General features: G+C 39.1%; 1 protein-coding gene across 8 annotated transcripts in view; it reads left to right on the top strand.

Annotated features, from left to right (window-relative positions):
• Nucleotides 1-18864, top strand: part of DCLK2 (doublecortin like kinase 2) — a 149629-nt gene that overhangs the window by 82035 nt on the left and 48730 nt on the right. For 3 of the 8 annotated variants that reach the window (XM_011237754.3, XM_011237753.3, XM_034661540.1), the window contains exons 3-6: nt 3848-3950; nt 6910-7011; nt 7867-7917; nt 13194-13288. In XM_011237754.3, coding sequence (XP_011236056.1) covers nt 3848-3950; nt 6910-7011; nt 7867-7917; nt 13194-13288 — 351 coding nt within the window. Of the gene's footprint in view, nt 1-3847; nt 3951-6909; nt 7012-7866; nt 7918-10583; nt 10635-13193; nt 13289-18864 lie in introns of all 8 variants that reach the window. The other 5 variants (XR_861308.3, XM_011237755.3, XM_002929697.4 and 2 more) reach the window with 2 other exon arrangements.

Here is an 18864-nt window from a genome sequence, read left to right as displayed (position 1 = left end):
ATTATAGCTTACGTCAGACCCTGGCATTATATCAGATACTTCACTTCGAAAAATATTGACTGAGTTTGGGACACTACTAGGAACAATTAAATATGTCGTCCATATGCTTGTAAAATGTAAGCATGGGCAAATAATGACTGTACTATGTGGAGGCCCAGTATTACACAGTTGTAGCATAATATTGGAATGGTGCACTTACAGTTCTCTGGTTATCTGCATTATCTAAAAATGTTGACATTTATGTGTATGGCTTACATATATAGATATAAACTGGTGCTTTGCTATATTACTTTTAAGTCAAATCTCGTTTTTCTCTTTTATAATTATTTCAAGATGCTTTTGGTAGAAACAGCATATTTTTAAATATATGCATATAAACATATATGTATTTTACAAGTATATGTATACATGTCTTTATATGTATATTATATGAATCACATTTCTGTATATAATTTCTAGAAGTTTAAGATATCTTAATTTAAGAAAAAGATATCTTGGGGCACCTGGGTGGCTCAGTTGTTAAGTGTCTGCCTTCGGCTCAGGTCATGATCCCAGGATGGGATCGAGCCCCGCATCCGGCTCCCTGCTCAGCGGGAAACCTGCTTCTCCCTCTCCCACTCCCCCTGCTTGTGTTCCCTTTCTCGCTGCCCCTCTCTCTCTCTCTCTCTCTCTCTCTCTCTCTCTCTCTCTCTCTCTCTCTGTCAAATAAATAAATAAATCTTAAAAAAAAAAAAGATATTTTAATTTTTTTGTCTGTAATTTTCTACAAGTCAAGACCATGAAAGTAATGTTTCCAAGTTGTCACTGGTATTTTCTGGGAAAATATCTGATTTGTTGAACTTGTAGGAAAGCATGTACTTATTTTGTTTGTACTTATAGAAAAGATTCCATTAAGTTAAATTTTTTAAGAAAGTATTTGAGGCCATGAATTAATGAAAATGAAGAAAAACAGCTGCCTTCACATGTGATCACATTTAATCTTTAAGGATACAATTGGTATCTTGCCCGAGCTTTCTACATGTAAAAAAAAGGAAAAGGCACAGGCTCAGCCATGTAGTGCTCTGCTCCAGACAAATGCTTAATGCTTCGCAAATGCTTCATGGGCTGACACCTGTATTTTATTTTATTTTTTTTTAATTTTTTAAGTAATCCGTACACCCAACACGGGGCTCGAACTCACAACCCTGAGATCAAGAGCCTCATGCTCTACCAAGTGAGCCGGCCGGACTCCCCTGATACTTGCATTTTAGATAACACTGTCAGTTGAGTTTCCTCTACAATGAAAGTGAAAACAGTACTGAAACCTGCTCATCCCCCTTCTGCAGATATTATTTCAGTTTACCTTCAATCATATTCATCAGCTTGCTTCTCTGCTGGTATTCTGTTTCTAGTGCATTTTAACTTTACAGTTCAGTGGAACATAATAGTGACAGTCCAAACAGTCCATGTCTGTATTGTGAAAAATGTGAACAGACTTGTATTTTAAATCAACAGCAGTAGAGGGAGAGAACATTCCCATTCATTCATTCCTTATTTACTCGTTATCAGTACAGTCTAGTTTTTTGTATCATCTGCGTTCATACCAATTTTCTTCTCCTAACTAGTCAGATGCAACCCCATGACACAGTAACGTTGCCAGTGTAAAAGGTTTTGATTTTTCTAAAACAATGTATGGACTGGATAACTTCTTTAGAACCAAGAATTTCTGTCACACACAGACTGTGGGGTCCTGAGTCGACCCTTAATGCTGCTTTTGGGGACATCATTGTTTCCCCCTCAGGGTAGTGCACCAGATTACTGGGGTGTGTTGGGAGGTGCAGTCAGAGGGCTTAGGGGCAGGGCTCCTCTTTTGGTTAGAGACACTGCACTGTACAGTTTCTATAAATAAGACCCTTTGCTGAGGACACAGCAGTGATCTAGTCAGACCTGTTCCTCTTAATCTCTATGTTGCTGATTCAGTGGCCACTTCTCAGTCTTCATCTTAGCCTGTTGGTAACGTTGACCCAGGTGAGCGCCCTCTCCTCCCACCTCCTTGAAACACTTTTTAACTTGGTTTCCCCTAAGCTACAAACTCTTATTTTTCTTCCTCCCATACTGGTTGCTCCTTCTCAGTCTTCTTTGCTGGTTTTGCTTTTTCTGCTTGACCTTGTAATGTTACTGTGCTTCAGAACTCAGGCTTTAGACCTTTTTCTTATGTTCATTCATTGCCATAACTGATCTCAAGATTTTAAATACCGTCTATATGCTGGTGAGTCTCAAATTTATATCTCCAGCCCAGATGTCTCCCATGACTTTCGGACTTGTGTATGTCCAGCTTTCCATCCAACACCTCCACCTGGATGTTTAATAGGCATTTCACAGTTAATGTTCCAGACCTGAATTCATGAGCACTCTTTCTACACTAAACTTGTCCATTATCTTGTATTCTCCCCTGTCAGAGTTAATGACAGCCCTATCCTCTTAGTGGCTCAAACCAAAAACCCTGAGCCGTCATTCTTCTCTCTTCTTTCCTATCCCCATATCCAAAGGGTAGTGTAGCCCCTCTCACTACCTCCACTCCTAACACCTTTGCACAGGCCCCTCTAATCTCTTGCCTGATGTAGCAGTAGCCTTTAATGCTTTCTACCCTTGCCCTTTTATTACAGTCTAGTGTGAGCACAGTGTGATCCTGTTAAAAGGGAAGTCACATTGTGACGGTCTTCTGCTGTGAAGCCTCTGATGGTTTTCCATCTCAGAGTAAAGCCAAAGTCCTTACCAGTGGCTGACAGGGCCCTACGTCATCTCCTCTCCCCTTACTTCTCTGATCCATTCTTCCCCCTCTTTTACTGTATTCCAGGACTGTTTTTTGTGAACATGCCAAGCCTGATCTCCTCACAGCGTTTTTCCATATTCTGTGCTCTCTGCCTAGAACATTTTCCCCACATGGTTGCTCCTTGGTCTCTTTTAATATTTTGTTCAAATATCACCTTTGCATGAGCCCTTCCCTGACCACCTTATTTAGTATTGTTGCACCCATCCCACACATTCACTGTTCTCTTCTCTGCTATATCTTTCTCCGTAGCATTTACCACTTTTTAATATTGCATTAATTTACTTACCCATTTTTTATTGTGCTGCTTTTCACAGTTGCTCCATGAGGATAGGGATTTTTGTCTCATTTTATTTCTTTACTGATGTTTCTGTAACATCTAGAATGGTGCCTGGCACATAGTAAATGCTCAGAACGAATTTGTTGAATGAAAGGAGACAAGAGTTGTTTAATATTATGTGAGGTATGTCCGTGTCTGAGTCAAAATACATGTTTGTTTAAATCGGTTGTGTCACTTACTCATTTTATACCTACCATTCCTGGAGATGCCCAGCACTGTTCCCAGCAAGTTTCATGCATTATTCCCCCAACAACCTAAGGGGCACTGTACCAAAGGTACAGAGAAGTCATGCCCAGGGTGACACAGCTGGGAGGGGGGAGAGTGAGGAAGGGTAGAAATGAAGAAATTAAACTGAGAACAGAGACCCCCATCAGCCTCAGCCCTGCTACCCATTAATCGGAGAAACACGGAAAACAGCACGTCACCTTGCGTGTATGTCCTCAACTCCACTTGTGAAACAAATATTAATGCCAGCTATGAACTCCTCGTTCTGTTGCGCTGAGGTCAAGGAAAGTGTGTGGAAGTGCTCTGTGAAGAGTAGAGTGCTTGGACATGTAGTGTGATATTAAATTGCTTTTCATTCCAGCACAATATTATAGGTGAGGCTTGCAAATATAATGAATTTTGCTGACTTTTTCTTTCACTTCTAATGTTTCTGATTTATCTCTTAGACGTGATTTTTTTTTTTTTCTCTTTAGGTTACTTGTCTGCAAGACTTTTTTGGTGATGATGATGTTTTTATTGCTTGTGGACCTGAAAAATTCCGTTATGCCCAAGATGACTTTGTCCTGGATCACAGTGGTAAGGCAATTCTTTGACCATCCTGGTAACCCTGAAACAGAGGCTCAGGGTTTAGTCTGTTGGCCCATGCTGAGTGGTCTGGCATGTTGAGAAAAGATGACATTGGCAGTACTCTTTTTGAATTAATGAAAGTAGAGAATAAAATGAAAGTATTTGCCTAGTTAAAAACAAAAAAAACTTAAGTAGTTTTCATTTTGTAGACTAAAACGAATTGTCTTTTTACTGCATTGTTTTGCCTCTGAAATGGATTTTCTGCCTGTTTCAGAACAGTGGCTGACTATGCCACCTTAAATATATGGATTATATTGAATTTGAAATGGTTAGTTGTACATTTTCTGTGTGCATAATGAGATATGTAAAAGGATAATAGCTAAATTGTTAATCGTGGTTGTCTTAGCTTTCTTTTTACGTTATTGTTTGCAACTTTTAAAAAAACAACATGCATTGTTCGTATATGCAGAAAAAAAGCTATTTTCATTTATAGAATAAGAAAATCCCTTTCAATGTATGGAGTTTTCAACTTTTTAGCAATAACCTCAGCGATTGCAAGTGTTACTGATTCTGGGAAAATTGCTTTACTCTTTCATCTTGGATTAATTTAAACCTATTACAGTCATAGTGATTATTTTAGCTGATAGTAAAGTCAACTTCCTCTTTAAATAAGGTAAAATCATGTAGACATAACATTTCACATAGAGCAGTGTAAAAGACATAGTCTCACTCTTTAATTTCATTAGTGAGCAAAGTTGGCTTTTCAAAAATTAGACTGATGCTAGGCCCTTTCCAGTTGTAGTGATTCTGACCATCCAGAATTAGAGAAGCATGTCACCAAATAAATGCTGTGATCCATTAACTTGTTAAAATTCAAGATGATACATTTTGTGGTACCAAACTTCCCTGCGTAATTCTTTCCTGCTACACTTTGTCAGTTGCCTTGGGGGTAATTTATCTGCTTTGTGCTTGGGGCTCAATTATCTATACTTTTTTTTGGTTTCATTTTTTTCACTGCTGCCAGATTTCATTGAGGGTTTTGGTACTGTTTTATATTCCGTTGGACTGGCCCTGCTTTAAACTGGTAATACCACTGTAAAGAAGCTCAGAAAATGTCCTTTTGTATAATGCGTGCTAATGCTATCCCCTGTTCTCATGGATGATTAAGGTTGACTGAGACGTGCATTTGCATTATCATCCGTATTTTACATCTTTCTTGATTTTAGCTTAATCTCATTATATTTCTTTGATGTCAATCAGTATTAGTAAATTTGGAAGTTGAGACACTGAAACACAATGATATCTTCTAGGTTACAAAGTTAATTTGGGTAACAACAATAAAATATTTATCGAGCACGTACTATGTATGTCCCAGGCATTGTACTTCATGGTTTATGTGTATGTTGTAAATTTACCTAAGCTGGTTTTATCATTTGTGGTTTTTATTGTTAGCTATCGATGGGCTCCAATAGTGAAAGGTGGGCGTAAGTTACTGATTTCTTCCCTCTCAGTTGCCAGTTACCTAACCTTCTGCAAACTGAGGATAACTGGCTTTTTCATAAGATTTTGTGAGGATTAAATGAGTCAATATATATAAAGCATTGAGAAGGGCGCCTGTTGTATGTGCTGTTGGTCTCATTGTTATTGTAAATGTCATTATTATACCACCACCAGCAGGTCATAAAATTAAACCTAACTCTATATTTATTTGGAGAAAAAGTTGTGTATGTTTTTTTAACCAGTTATTTAACTTGTGTTTAATCTTAACAAAGTCCTAACTTTCTGTCCTTTCAGGATTCTGACAACTTCTTGCATTAAAGATTCACTGAAATGCTAAACCACAGTCTTAGCCAAATAACAGAATCCTCCTTCAAGAACTGGCCTCAGGACTGGCTGAGAGTCCTAAAACTAGGGAGTGGTTCTGAAGCTCGAGTTATTGGTTCTGTAGATTTACGCTTGTGCTTATGGAAGAGTGGCAGTGACTTTATGATGTTCTTAACACATAAACCCACTCCGTTCAAGAACAGAATACTGTTTAACAGCCGCAATGCTAATTAACTAAACTGAAGTTGCCACAGCCCCTTCTGAGTGAGGTTTTGATGAGGTCTTTCAAATGCTAACTGGACTCCCCTGGCGTGTATTTTCCTGATTAACGGACTTCACATGTTAATTTATTGCCCTGAGGTATAGATTAAAACCAACCCACATTGTAATCTCACCACATAAATTGAAGTATTTTAACGTAAATGATAGACAATATGTTATCTAATTTAATCCTTATAACAAGCCTATGAAGCAGATTTTATTCTTATCCCAATTTCATAGGGGAAATAACTGAAGCTTAGAACCTAACCAGGGTCCCCCAGTTAGCAAAATCAAATTCATGATTCGTTCAAAATCTGCATGATTCCAAAACTCATGCTCTTAATTATTCAAATTAACAATGATTATTTTAGCTGTAATTAGTTCTGGTATTCTAAATGCTGTTTTATTTTGGTGATTTATGGAAAAACCAAAGTTATTGTTGAAAGCCAGTTTCCTCATTTTTGATGCTCCATATTTAGGGAAGGTGGAAAATAAGACAGGAATCCCATACCCTTTCAAAATGAGATTATCACAGAGTTTGGACAGAATGAAATTGTAGCCTTTTGCTATCAGTACTACTAACTGAAAAAGGAAGTTGCCCCTTTCGATTAGGCTCTACATGTGTGATCAAGTTAGGACATTGGGATTTCTGTATTCAGTAAGAGCTCCACTGGAACAATGAGGTGGTCTACAGATACCTAGCCTAACTAAAGATAACCTCAGGTGTCCTTTTGGGACAGTTGCTTTGTATATTAAAGTTGTTTAACAGTAATGGGAAAATAATCAGGTAATTGGTCTCTGGTAGTAAACTGCATTCACGTGTGATCTTTCCTTGGTTAATATTTAAACCAGATTTAGTTAATGCACTCTCCTTCCTTTCTAGAATGCCGTGTCTTGAAGTCATCTTATTCTCGCTCCTCAGCTGTTAAGTATTCTGGATCTAAAAGCCCTGGGCCCTCCCGTCGCAGCAAATCACCAGCTTCAGGTAGTCTAGTCATTCTTCTTCAGTTTCTTTAATTATTATGAGCTAGTAGTCTTTCCCATGTTTGCATGCAGCCAGGTTCCAAAAAACATGTAGATGACTTGATTTTTAAAACCAAAAATTTAAGTCTGTTGCTCAAAGTTGTCATAAATCTGCTAAGACGCTTGTTTGTTTTATTCTCACACATTTTCTCAAGAACAGCCTATATCTAGAATCTTCTGGTATTTATGTAGAAGTGTTTCCCATTTGGAGTGTACTGTATTTTTAACTTTGTGCTGTATGATTGTGGATATTTTTCTTCTCTTACTGGTTTAAAACATACGTCTGACACAGAACGCGTTTACTTGCTAAGTTTCACAGGCTTTTCCTTCATCAAGCAATTTAAGTAGCAATGAATATTATTGGAAATTGGTACTTATTTAAGAGTCAGACTTAGCTGTAATTAAGTTTCTTTCAGGTTCTAAACCTGTAGATCTGTCATAATTTTGACTGTTTGGGGGCCTTTTTTAGAAGCTGAAAACACCTATGAAAATCTTGATGTATTAATTCTGTAAGGTTTGTAGTAATTATCAGTTTTGCTGGTATCATTTCCCATTAAGGAAAAGATTGTGAAAAACCATGATTTGACAAGTGGGAAATCTAGAACACGTGAAAGTAGTATCAATAAAAGCTCTGTCAAGCATCAGACCCTCTAAAAGACGGAGTGTTTTGGACATTCTGTCCACTGCTTCCCCTTCAGCCCCCACCCGGCTTTCCTTTGGTCAGGTTGTTTTAGCCTTTTTGTATATGCATTCAGAGCTGCTGAATAACTGCTCTCCTTGCTGTCTCCTCCTCTCTGTACCCACTGAATGTGCACAGTAAAGCGGGGTGGCCACCATGCCAGTGCCTACTCTGCAGCCAGATCCCCAGGTGAGCCATGATGAGAATGGCTTTGTCGCTCTGCTGGGTTTTTGTTTCTGTCGTTTGCCACATTTCTGTTTCCTTCTGTCCATTTCCATNTCGAGCACGTACTATGTATGTCCCAGGCATTGTACTTCGTGGTTTATGTGTATGTTGTAAATTTACCTAAGCTGGTTTTATCATTTGTGGTTTTTATTGTTAGCTATCGATGGGCTCCAATAGTGAAAGGTGGGCGTAAGTTACTGATTTCTTCCCTCTCAGTTGCCAGTTACCTAACCTTCTGCAAACTGAGGATAACTGGCTTTTTCATAAGATTTTGTGAGGATTAAATGAGTCAATATATATAAAGCATTGAGAAGGGCGCCTGTTGTATGTGCTGTTGGTCTCATTGTTATTGTAAATGTCATTATTATACCACCACCAGCAGGTCATAAAATTAAACCTAACTCTATATTTATTTGGAGAAAAAGTTGTGTATGTTTTTTTAACCAGTTATTTAACTTGTGTTTAATCTTAACAAAGTCCTAACTTTCTGTCCTTTCAGGATTCTGACAACTTCTTGCATTAAAGATTCATTGAAATGCTAAACCACAGTCTTAGCCAAATAACAGAATCCTCCTTCAAGAACTGGCCTCAGGACTGGCTGAGAGTCCTAAAACTAGGGAGTGGTTCTGAAGCTCGAGTTATTGGTTCTGTAGATTTACGCTTGTGCTTATGGAAGAGTGGCAGTGACTTTAAGATGTTCTTAACACATACACCCACTCGGTTCAAGAACAGAATACTGTTTAACAGCCGCAATGCTAATTAACTAAACTGAAGTTGCCACAGCCCCTTCTGAGTGAGGTTTTGATGAGGTCTTTCAAATGCTAACTGGACTCCCCTGGCGTGTATTTTCCTGATTAACGGACTTCACATGTTAATTTATTGCCCTGAGGTATAGATTAAAACCAACCCACATTGTAATCTCACCACATAAATTGAAGTATTTTAACGTAAATGATAGACAATATGTTATCTAATTTAATCCTTATAACAAGCCTATGAAGCAGATTTTATTCTTATCCCAATTTCATAGGGGAAATAACTGAAGCTTAGAACCTAACCAGGGTCCCCCAGTTAGCAAAATCAAATTCATGATTCGTTCAAAATCTGCATGATTCCAAAACTCATGCTCTTAATTATTCAAATTAACAATGATTATTTTAGCTGTAATTAGTTCTGGTATTCTAAATGCTGTTTTATTTTGGTGATTTATGGAAAAACCAAAGTTATTGTTGAAAGCCAGTTTCCTCATTTTTGATGCTCCATATTTAGGGAAGGTGGAAAATAAGACAGGAATCCCATACCCTTTCAAAATGAGATTATCACAGAGTTTGGACAGAATGAAATTGTAGCCTTTTGCTATCAGTACTACTAACTGAAAAAGGAAGTTGCCCCTTTCGATTAGGCTCTACGTGTGTGATCAAGTTAGGACATTGGGATTTCTGTATTCAGTAAGAGCTCCACTGGAACGATGAGGTGGTCTACAGATACCTAGCCTAGCTAAAGATAACCTCAGATGTCCTTTTGGGACAGTTGCTTTGTATATTAAAGTTGTTTAACAGTAATGGGAAAATAATCAGGTAATTGGTCTCTGGTAGTAAACTGCATTCACGTGTGATCTTTCCTTGGTTAATATTTAAACCAGATTTAGTTAATGCACTCTCCTTCCTTTCTAGAATGCCGTGTCTTGAAGTCATCTTATTCTCGCTCCTCAGCTGTTAAGTATTCTGGATCTAAAAGCCCTGGGCCCTCCCGTCGCAGCAAATCACCAGCTTCAGGTAGTCTAGTCATTCTTCTTCAGTTTCTTTAATTATTATGAGCTAGTAGTCTTTCCCATGTTTGCATGCAGCCAGGTTCCAAAAAACATGTAGATGACTTGATTTTTAAAACCAAAAATTTAAGTCTGTTGCTCAAAGTTGTCATAAATCTGCTAAGACGCTTGTTTGTTTTATTCTCACACATTTTCTCAAGAACAGCCTATATCTAGAATCTTCTGGTATTTATGTAGAAGTGTTTCCCATTTGGAGTGTACTGTATTTTTAACTTTGTGCTGTATGATTGTGGATATTTTTCTTCTCTTACTGGTTTAAAACATACGTCTGACACAGAACGCGTTTACTTGCTAAGTTTCACAGGCTTTTCCTTCATCAAGCAATTTAAGTAGCAATGAATATTATTGGAAATTGGTACTTATTTAAGAGTCAGACTTAGCTGTAATTAAGTTTCTTTCAGGTTCTAAACCTGTAGATCTGTCATAATTTTGACTGTTTGGGGGCCTTTTTTAGAAGCTGAAAACACCTATGAAAATCTTGATGTATTAATTCTGTAAGGTTTGTAGTAATTATCAGTTTTGCTGGTATCATTTCCCATTAAGGAAAAGATTGTGAAAAACCATGATTTGACAAGTGGGAAATCTAGAACACGTGAAAGTAGTATCAATAAAAGCTCTGTCAAGCATCAGACCCTCTAAAAGACGGAGTGTTTTGGACATTCTGTCCACTGCTTCCCCTTCAGCCCCCACCCGGCTTTCCTTTGGTCAGGTTGTTTTAGCCTTTTTGTATATGCATTCAGAGCTGCTGAATAACTGCTCTCCTTGCTGTCTCCTCCTCTCTGTACCCACTGAATGTGCACAGTAAAGCGGGGTGGCCACCATGCCAGTGCCTACTCTGCAGCCAGATCCCCAGGTGAGCCATGATGAGAATGGCTTTGTCGCTCTGCTGGGTTTTTGTTTCTGTCGTTTGCCACATTTCTGTTTCCTTCTGTCCATTTCCATNAGAAAATTCTGTGGGATGAATTGGAACCTGAAAGGGAGTGAGGAACTTTATAGATATAACATTGTAACATTGTACCTTTTCAGTCTTCAGACAGAAGTGCTCCCTAAGTTCAGTCTTCTGGTTGACTTCCTCAACAAAACTCTTAGCAAAATAGCCAAATAGTGTGTAATAAACACATAGACCATTCATCTACACAACATAAGTAGGTAAATATTACTGTAATTTGAGTCCTAAAAAGGCTCATTTTAGATTTCTAGCTTGTGAATCTTTCAGAGTCCACCAAGATAGAAAATCTTTAGAACAAACAAGCAAACAAAAAAGCCCAAAGTTTATTTCTTCCCTTACAGTTGAGGGGAGGGGTGGGTAACAGCCTTCTTTTGGGAGAGAAAGTCAGGCGGTGGTGAAGGAGTGGTACCTGATGGAGGTGTGGGCTGCTTGCTGTCCAACTGCCGTGTGAGGGGAGCACGCCCACTGTGACCCTGTCCCGTGTCCCACTTACCCTCCCTAAGACTCTGGAGAAATGTGCAAAGAAATGAAATTAAGGACTACTTATGAAGGAACATTTTTTTAGAATTTTCCAAGTGCTCTGGGAAACTTAGAAGCCCTAATGTGACTTGGTATTTCTTTAGGATGAGATTATTTGAGGGAAATATGGACATGTGGTTACTGACACCAGTAAAATCCCTGGCAGTGAGTTTTGTCAAGAAACTATGTTTAGCAAGGGGTGTTTTTAGGGAGTTTTCTCTGCTGTCAGGATCACCATTTGCAGAAATTGATTTTTCTCCTTTCATCACTGTTCCAAGGTAGCCTCTGATATCAATGTGGTGTTTGAGTGTCTGTGAAAGCTAACAGCACTTAGTGAGTAGAGGCTGGTGACCTGCACAGGTTGTTGTATGGAATGAGGGGGGGGAAAAAGTAAAATTCAGTCTCAGCTCACAGCAAGTTGACTAGTTCATTACCCATAATAATCTCTATTTTATGTGAATTCCTGCCACCAATTCCCTTTATTTAAAGAGAATTTTTAAAAGAAAACAGAATTGAAATATAACTTAATTGAGAAATAATCAGGACTGTTGAATATCCTAGAAAGTTTCTATTTGCACAGTTGCTTGTGTTGTCCTTGCACTCTAAATTTGCACATACATTTGTTAAGAAATTATAGATAACTGATCATTGTTATGCACGAGTAGTTTTAAATTAGAAAAATTAAAGTTTGGTAAGCTTAAAGGGACTAGAAAATTTTTTCATCTTCACCCAATTTAAAATGAGCAATGCAATAAATAAGCATGACTTCATAGACCTAGACACCCTGTTGATCTGGACTTCTGCCTCTACTCAAGGACTGGTACTCACTTTTTTGAGTCACCTATTTAGGACTTTGGTCATCTCCATTCTGCTTTTTTACATTTATTAGTTTCATTTAAAGTAATAGTTGTCTGCTTCCTCATATTTAAAAACAAAAGAAAAAGAGGGACTTTGCTTTTCTTTCTGTAGAGATGAGTGACAGTTTTCGTCTTTGGGCAAAGCATTGAAGATTAGTGATAAAAGGGATTTCAGATACTTCTTAGAGAAATAACTGCGCCAGTCCTAGATGTTAACTACCAACTTTGTGAAGTGACAGCAGAAATGGATCCAGGTGATACAGTTAGGAATAAGCATGAGTCACGCTGAAGTGTTTGACCAGCATTCTCTAGTATAAAACCTGCAAATTTACGTTCCCTTCTAAACAGCAGTGGTCATATTTTCCTAGCTATGCTTTAAATTGAGCCTTCAACCTAGGAAGTGTGTGGAAGTTTGGAGGGGGTTCTACTGAGAAACCATCCAGATTTGCTAAATAACGGGAGAAATTAAACAGTGAAGACAAGAAAATGGAAGGAGTTAACAATGACTAGTTTAGATAAAAAGAAAGTTGAAGAGTGTCTTTTATGGCATTCAAACAAATAAGCAGGTGTTGCAAGAAAAATGACCAGTAATTTTCCCTTTCCATTAAGAATATGCTTAGAAAATCTGTTTGGGTTATGGAGGAATTGATTTGGGAGAGCCGTAGAACTTCTTGGGTATTCAGGTTGGTATATACCAAGAGAGTGGATGTTGGAAGTTACGGGACAACCTTCATAGTAAAGTATCATAAACATACCAGCCATTTCATTTCTTTGCCTTTGCTGGCAGGTAGGATATATGGACAAGTTCTCACGCACATCTCTTAATTCCATAATGTTTTATATATTTGTTTGTCACTGTTGGAAACCTATTACTGAAAACAATTCTAGTTTCACTCCTTATTTGTCTGATACTTCGTAATGCAGTAAAGCACATTATTTTTGCTTTTCGCTGATTTGCCATCTGCTTTGAGCTTTAAGTGACTCGAAGCTTCGTTGGACCTGTGTTGTGTGTGTGCTTAGTGTTTTTGCACAATCTGGTTGTTTGGGATTTTAGTGACCTCTGTCTCCTTTGTTGTCTCATGGTCAGTTAATGGAACTCCCAGCAGCCAGCTGTCTACTCCTAAATCAACGAAATCCTCTAGTTCTTCTCCAACTAGCCCAGGAAGTTTCAGAGGATTAAAGGTATGAAATATGAAATATTTCGTATGAAATATGAAATAATGGCATGTTTGTGTGATTTTGTTATTTTGAGTTGTATAGTTTGGTAATTTAATTTGTTCAGGGGCTTGGGTGCAATAACAAATCAAAAAGGAAAGGGTTCAGCATTTGGATCTGGGAAGGACCTGCCTTTGAATCCTGTGTCCTTTTTCATCTTATAATTTGGGTCAACTCACTGAACTCTTCTGAGCTCAAGTGTTCCCATCTCTAAAGTGGGAATATAAGGCTGTGTTAGGGTTGAACATATTGGGGTAAAGTATAATGAGTAGTACTTTTCCCATTATTGTCAAAATGATTTGCAGTGGGAAAGAGAACACTGTCATTCTTTTACAAATCTCGTTTTGAACCATGATTTTAATATTGCTAACCTAATTTGACTTTGTGAAAGTTTTAGGACAAAATACTAGTAAGGTACTTATGTGCGTATGTAGTAGCCCAAGAAGCTATGTTCATTTTGGTGAGAAGTTAGAAATAAATCTTAGTTTTTGACTGTGATATCCTAAAAATATAAATGGTAACTTAACATGGTCAGCAGTTGGTTTAATAGATATTTTTTGGTTTAATAGACATTAATAGGGAGAAAAAGGAATGAAACCAAATTTGCAAAATTTCAACAACATTAATTTCATTTAGTAACTTTCAATAATTTAAATTTCTAAGAGAAAAATTGCCTGGTAAAATAGCAGTAAATGACTGAGGTTAAAAATTGAAAATTTCCTTTTGTAGAAACAATCAAATTATCTGCATGGTTAATTTTTTTTTTTAAGAATACTGAAGATACTTTAAGAATACTTTAAGAATACTGAAGTATACGTAGTGCTGTGTATGCATGCATTAAAGTAACTTACTCTCTTTTGGTGACATTGGAAATGTCCTCATTAGGAATACATTCCCCAAAGTTGGTTGCCTAAACACTTCAGATATTGCCCGGGTGTTTTTCTTTATGTTAAGCATGTTAAAAAAATCTTTTTCATTAGTACAATGGATTGTAAGAACCCTGCCACCCCCTGGGTGAGTGAGGAATGAGAACCCGCTGAGCCCAGCATCCTGACACCTTCAGAGCAGTGAGGATTGTGGGCCCTCCACTTCTCCAAGGGTTCATTCGCCACCTAAAGTTTGACTGTCCTGCCCTGAGATGTCGTGTGAACATTCAGAGTGAACCTGCATGATTCTCGTGTAAGGGACAGAGATCGAAAAGAGAAATTCCTTCCGGAAAAGGACAGCATATTTGTTTTTGTGCCAGCTTGACTGAGGTGGATAGTAAGCGTGAGAATAGGGAGTACATAGCTCTCACTGACCTCCAAGTGCTAGAAGCTCCTTTATCAAAACAACAAGGCATTTTGAGGTGCTAAACTGGCTTAGGTCATTTTATAATATGATTTCAGTGGAATTCTAAACTATTAATAACAAAAAAAGCTACATAAATTAAAAATCACTAATCAGCCAAGTATTTTCATCTTCCCCCCAATTTATTGCACCCCAAATAGATAGGAAGTTCACTTTTTTAATTTGAGTAACTTTCAAGAGAACTAAAGTAAAAATAATTCAAGTTCATTCACTTCTTCTCTAATTTCAGTTCTGTGTTGAAGTAAAAGCAAGTGGCTCCTCATGCTGGTAACTTTCTACCATAGGTCAAATTCCTCCTCACCGACTTTCCAGTGAGCCACAGTCATCTCTTCCCCCAGGCCATTGCTCTGGGCCCGCTGCGGAATCCTTTGCTTCCTTGGAATTTCATTCACTTCCCTCTTTGTGGTCCCTCGGTAACCTTTGCTCCCATCTTTCTTTCTAGCCCCTGCTCAGCTGTGAGCCCAAGATTGTTCCTTTTAATTGTTGCTGCTAGGTCAGTTGGTGCTGCCTAATGCTCAGAGCACACACCCACCGTACGCACGTGCGCACAAACTTACACAAGATCACTTACACTTCTGGAGTGGAGATTCGTGGAGTTTTAAAAACATGATAAGTTGTTTTATTGCTGAGACATTAGATAAAGTGTTCTCATTATGCTGCGCGTATCAGAAAGGGTATAGCAACCCCAGCACCTAGCACAGAGCTCTCCGGTACATGATCGGCGCTCAGGATTTCTTGCTGATGCTCAAAGAGGTAGAGAAATGTTGGTTAGTGGTCAAGATGGAAGATGTGTGAATGGGGAGGTCTCGGTCTCGGTCCTTGGATCCCCATGAAAGGATATACCCACGGATCCATGCTCAGAATAAAGACAGCGGGAAGGAAAGTAGCAAGCACAAAGCAGTTTACTAAGGCAAAAGTACACTCTCAAGGTGGGAGAGCGTTCAGGTTCCGGGAGGTGGAACCAGCTCTAGGTTGTTTTGGGATTAGATATTACTGGGTCTTTCTGGGATGGGACGCGCAGTGTGGTGGGGGGGGGTGGATATGTCTCTAGTGGAGGCTGCTTCCAATCTTTTGGGAGACTCCTCCTACAGGTTGGGAGGAGGAGTATTTGACCTACAAGGTTTGTACCAGAATCGTCACTGTAGCTTTTCCCCATTGGGCGGGGCCGTACCTGCAATTCAGATGCATTATAATGAGTCTAGGGGTGATCCTGGGGCCTGGAAGAGGAGAGTACATGTGTTCCACACTGTGGCTCTTGATCTGTCAGCTCTGAGGTGTTAGAAGCTACAAGGTCAGGATGTTGTGCCCCTGGGCTTTTAATGTATCACCTGTTTATCACCGTGCTTGCCTTCAGCTCCTGTCTCTATCATTCTCCCCTCAAGGACTTGTGTCTCGGCCTCCCGCGTTCCTTCCACTGCTCAGTCTAGCTTCTACCTAACTTATCCATGACCTGCCCCCTTCCCTCGAAACCCCTTTGTCTTACAGCACACTTGAGGCCTGTGGGGTTTACTCACAGCTGTAAGACCTCCTCCATGTTTTCTGTCTTCGTCAAATAAGGACATTTGTTTTTAAATGAACTCTGAAGTGCTAGGATTATAGTTTTTTAAATTGGCAAAAAAGAAATAAAAACCTACTTAGGAAGCTGGGGAGTCTATTTCTCTTCTCCTCATTTTAAAGCTGATATAGAATTACCGAATTTTACATTAAATATTAGCAGCTAAATGAGTCTCTGCCCGCTGATGAGTTTGTAGGCCACAATGCAAACTGCGGCTTGTTCCCCTGGGTCATGCCTTATGGAAATTGTGCCTCCTGCCTGTTCCCAGCCGTCGGTGGTGTTGGATATCGTGGTGGGGAGGAAGACCAGCCTTTGAAATCCTGCTGCTTCGTCATGTTACTTACTGTACAAAATACCCTAATTTTGATGTCCGTGTAAGCTCTAGTCAGCATCTGTCCACGTTTGTATTATTTTCTCTATTCGGTGACATTACAAATGGAGAATTACAGATAATTACCATGTGTTAGTGCTCTGCTTCTTTCTTCCCCTTCATTTAAAATGGCTTATTAAAGTCAATTAAGAGGGAATGTCTGACAATTGAGGACTGTTTTTCGCAGGCAGGAACTATTTATCCTGGTTAGATGCTTTAATGGCTTTGGGGATAGATAATCTTTTCCCAGAGAATCAGAATTGACAAAAGCAAGCAAACCAAGCCAGGACAGCCTGTGCAGGAGATGACACTCTTGTCTCTCTGTCTGCCAGGACCCAGCTTCTACCAGATTATTTATTTGTTTATTTAGTTATTTAACTCTCTGGGTTTTACCTAGTAGGGAATTAGGCAAAGTGAAGTCAGAGGGAAGCAGAATTTGATATTCTATCACAGTTTCCCTGTGCCAGTTTCTGGGAATCATTTTGGTGTTTTGGTGGGGACATAGGAAGAACTGAAAATGAAAACGGGGTCGTATTGTGATGTTTAATCTCTGACCACAGAGTGTCCATGGCTTTTTTTTGTTTGCTCATTGAAAAAGATTTGAGAAATACAGAAGCAACCCACCTCTTCACAGAAAAGTCCTCATAGTTTTCCCCATCCTACTCTTTGAGAAAGACTTTTCTGCTGCATTCATATGCATTTATAAAAGATCATGCTCTTTGAAGGGCTGGACCAAACCAAGAGGGGAAGGAAAACTTTCTTCAAATGGTGAGTAGTTTTTGCAGGATGGGAGTGTAAGAAATAGGGTGGCAACCAAGCAGTCAGGGTTCTTTAAATCTAAAACTAAAAGACATTAGGATAACTGAGAGTTAGTTGTACCTCGATTATAAGTTTTTGGTTTTGCTAGTTATGTGAAACCTACAATGTGAAAACAAAGTCATCTCAGATCTGTACTTTAGTCTTTGTTTTATAGATGGAGAAACTGAGGTTCAGAGATGTGAAGTGACTTGCTCAGGGTCTCAGTGGATGAAGGCAGGTGGAAAGATAGAGAAGTGCCCAGCACTTCTACCTGACCCCAAAAAGCTTTAGTAAAATGACAAGGTTCACAAGAGGTTAGGGTTATTGGTTTTCTTTGGAAGCCAGCAATGGAACAGAGTAATGTTAAGGTTGACATAGACTGGAACAAGATAGTGGGGTCCAGGCCCAGCACACATATGGGTACCTGGATATGAGATAACATTACATGGTGGGCCTGGCATGGAAGCCCCATTTCTAGCATAGCAGTATGGCTGGGATTTGAAAACAGAACCCATGCATATCACCCTTACTAGCCCCTAAGGATACAGTGAGAAAGCAAGGCCATTCTGTTAAACAGATGATTGAAAACAACATGGTCAGACCAAAACTTCATAAAATGAGTTACTAGGGCTACCTAGGAGGTCTCCATTGGGCCATTTCCCCAAAACCTAGTCCCTAGGTATTAGAACCTGGTTTTGCTTTTGTATGGATTTAGAGACTCTGGCTTTACTAGGGCACGACCACTGGGCGGTGATGCTCACCTGGGAAGGAGGCAGTTCTGCAGGCCAGAAACAAGCCACCTTCAGGGCACCCCAGGCTTTATCTTGACATCAGGCTGCCTCCTACAGGCAGACACTTGGAGAGCCTAAAGGCCTTTTTAGTAAGGCCAGTTCATGCCAAGTTGTACTAGGCCTGTGTCAGGAGGGTATGTCGCATCTCTGGACTCTTTCTGGTTTGTTCTTCTTTAGTTCTCCTTAATAATTAAAATTTTCTGTGAGTGTTTCAGTGTGAATCAGTTAAACTAAGAGGAACCAAGACAAGTCAGAGGATTCAGATGGAAGTGGCATCCCATAGTATGGTTACACAGAAAGAGTGTCAAAGAACGAAGCCCAGAGCTCATTTGTGCTTCGATGCCACCCTTTGGAGAAGGACATCAAATGGTATAGTGGTTAAAAGCATGAGCTCTGAAACCAGAATTTCTGGGTTTGATCTTGGCTTAGCCACTCACTAGCTATATGATCTTGGGCAAGTCACATCACCCTTACCTGTTAAAAAAAAAAAAAAAAGAATTAATAGGACCTAGCACACAGGGTTGAGATTAATTAACTATAGAGAAAGCACTTAGAATAGCTTTGCTGTTCTCTCTTACTGTAAGCCTTGAAATTTCTAGGTTCAGTGTTCCCATGAGGCAAGTTTTACTCAAAAAGAAAAAAAATTCACCGTAGCAGTATATAAGAAGGAAGGAGAAAG

Source organism: Ailuropoda melanoleuca, chromosome 5 (genome assembly GCF_002007445.2).
Source record: "Ailuropoda melanoleuca isolate Jingjing chromosome 5, ASM200744v2, whole genome shotgun sequence".
Classification (NCBI taxonomy): Eukaryota; Metazoa; Chordata; class Mammalia; order Carnivora; family Ursidae; genus Ailuropoda; species Ailuropoda melanoleuca.
This window is presented reverse-complemented; position numbering and strand designations above follow the sequence as displayed.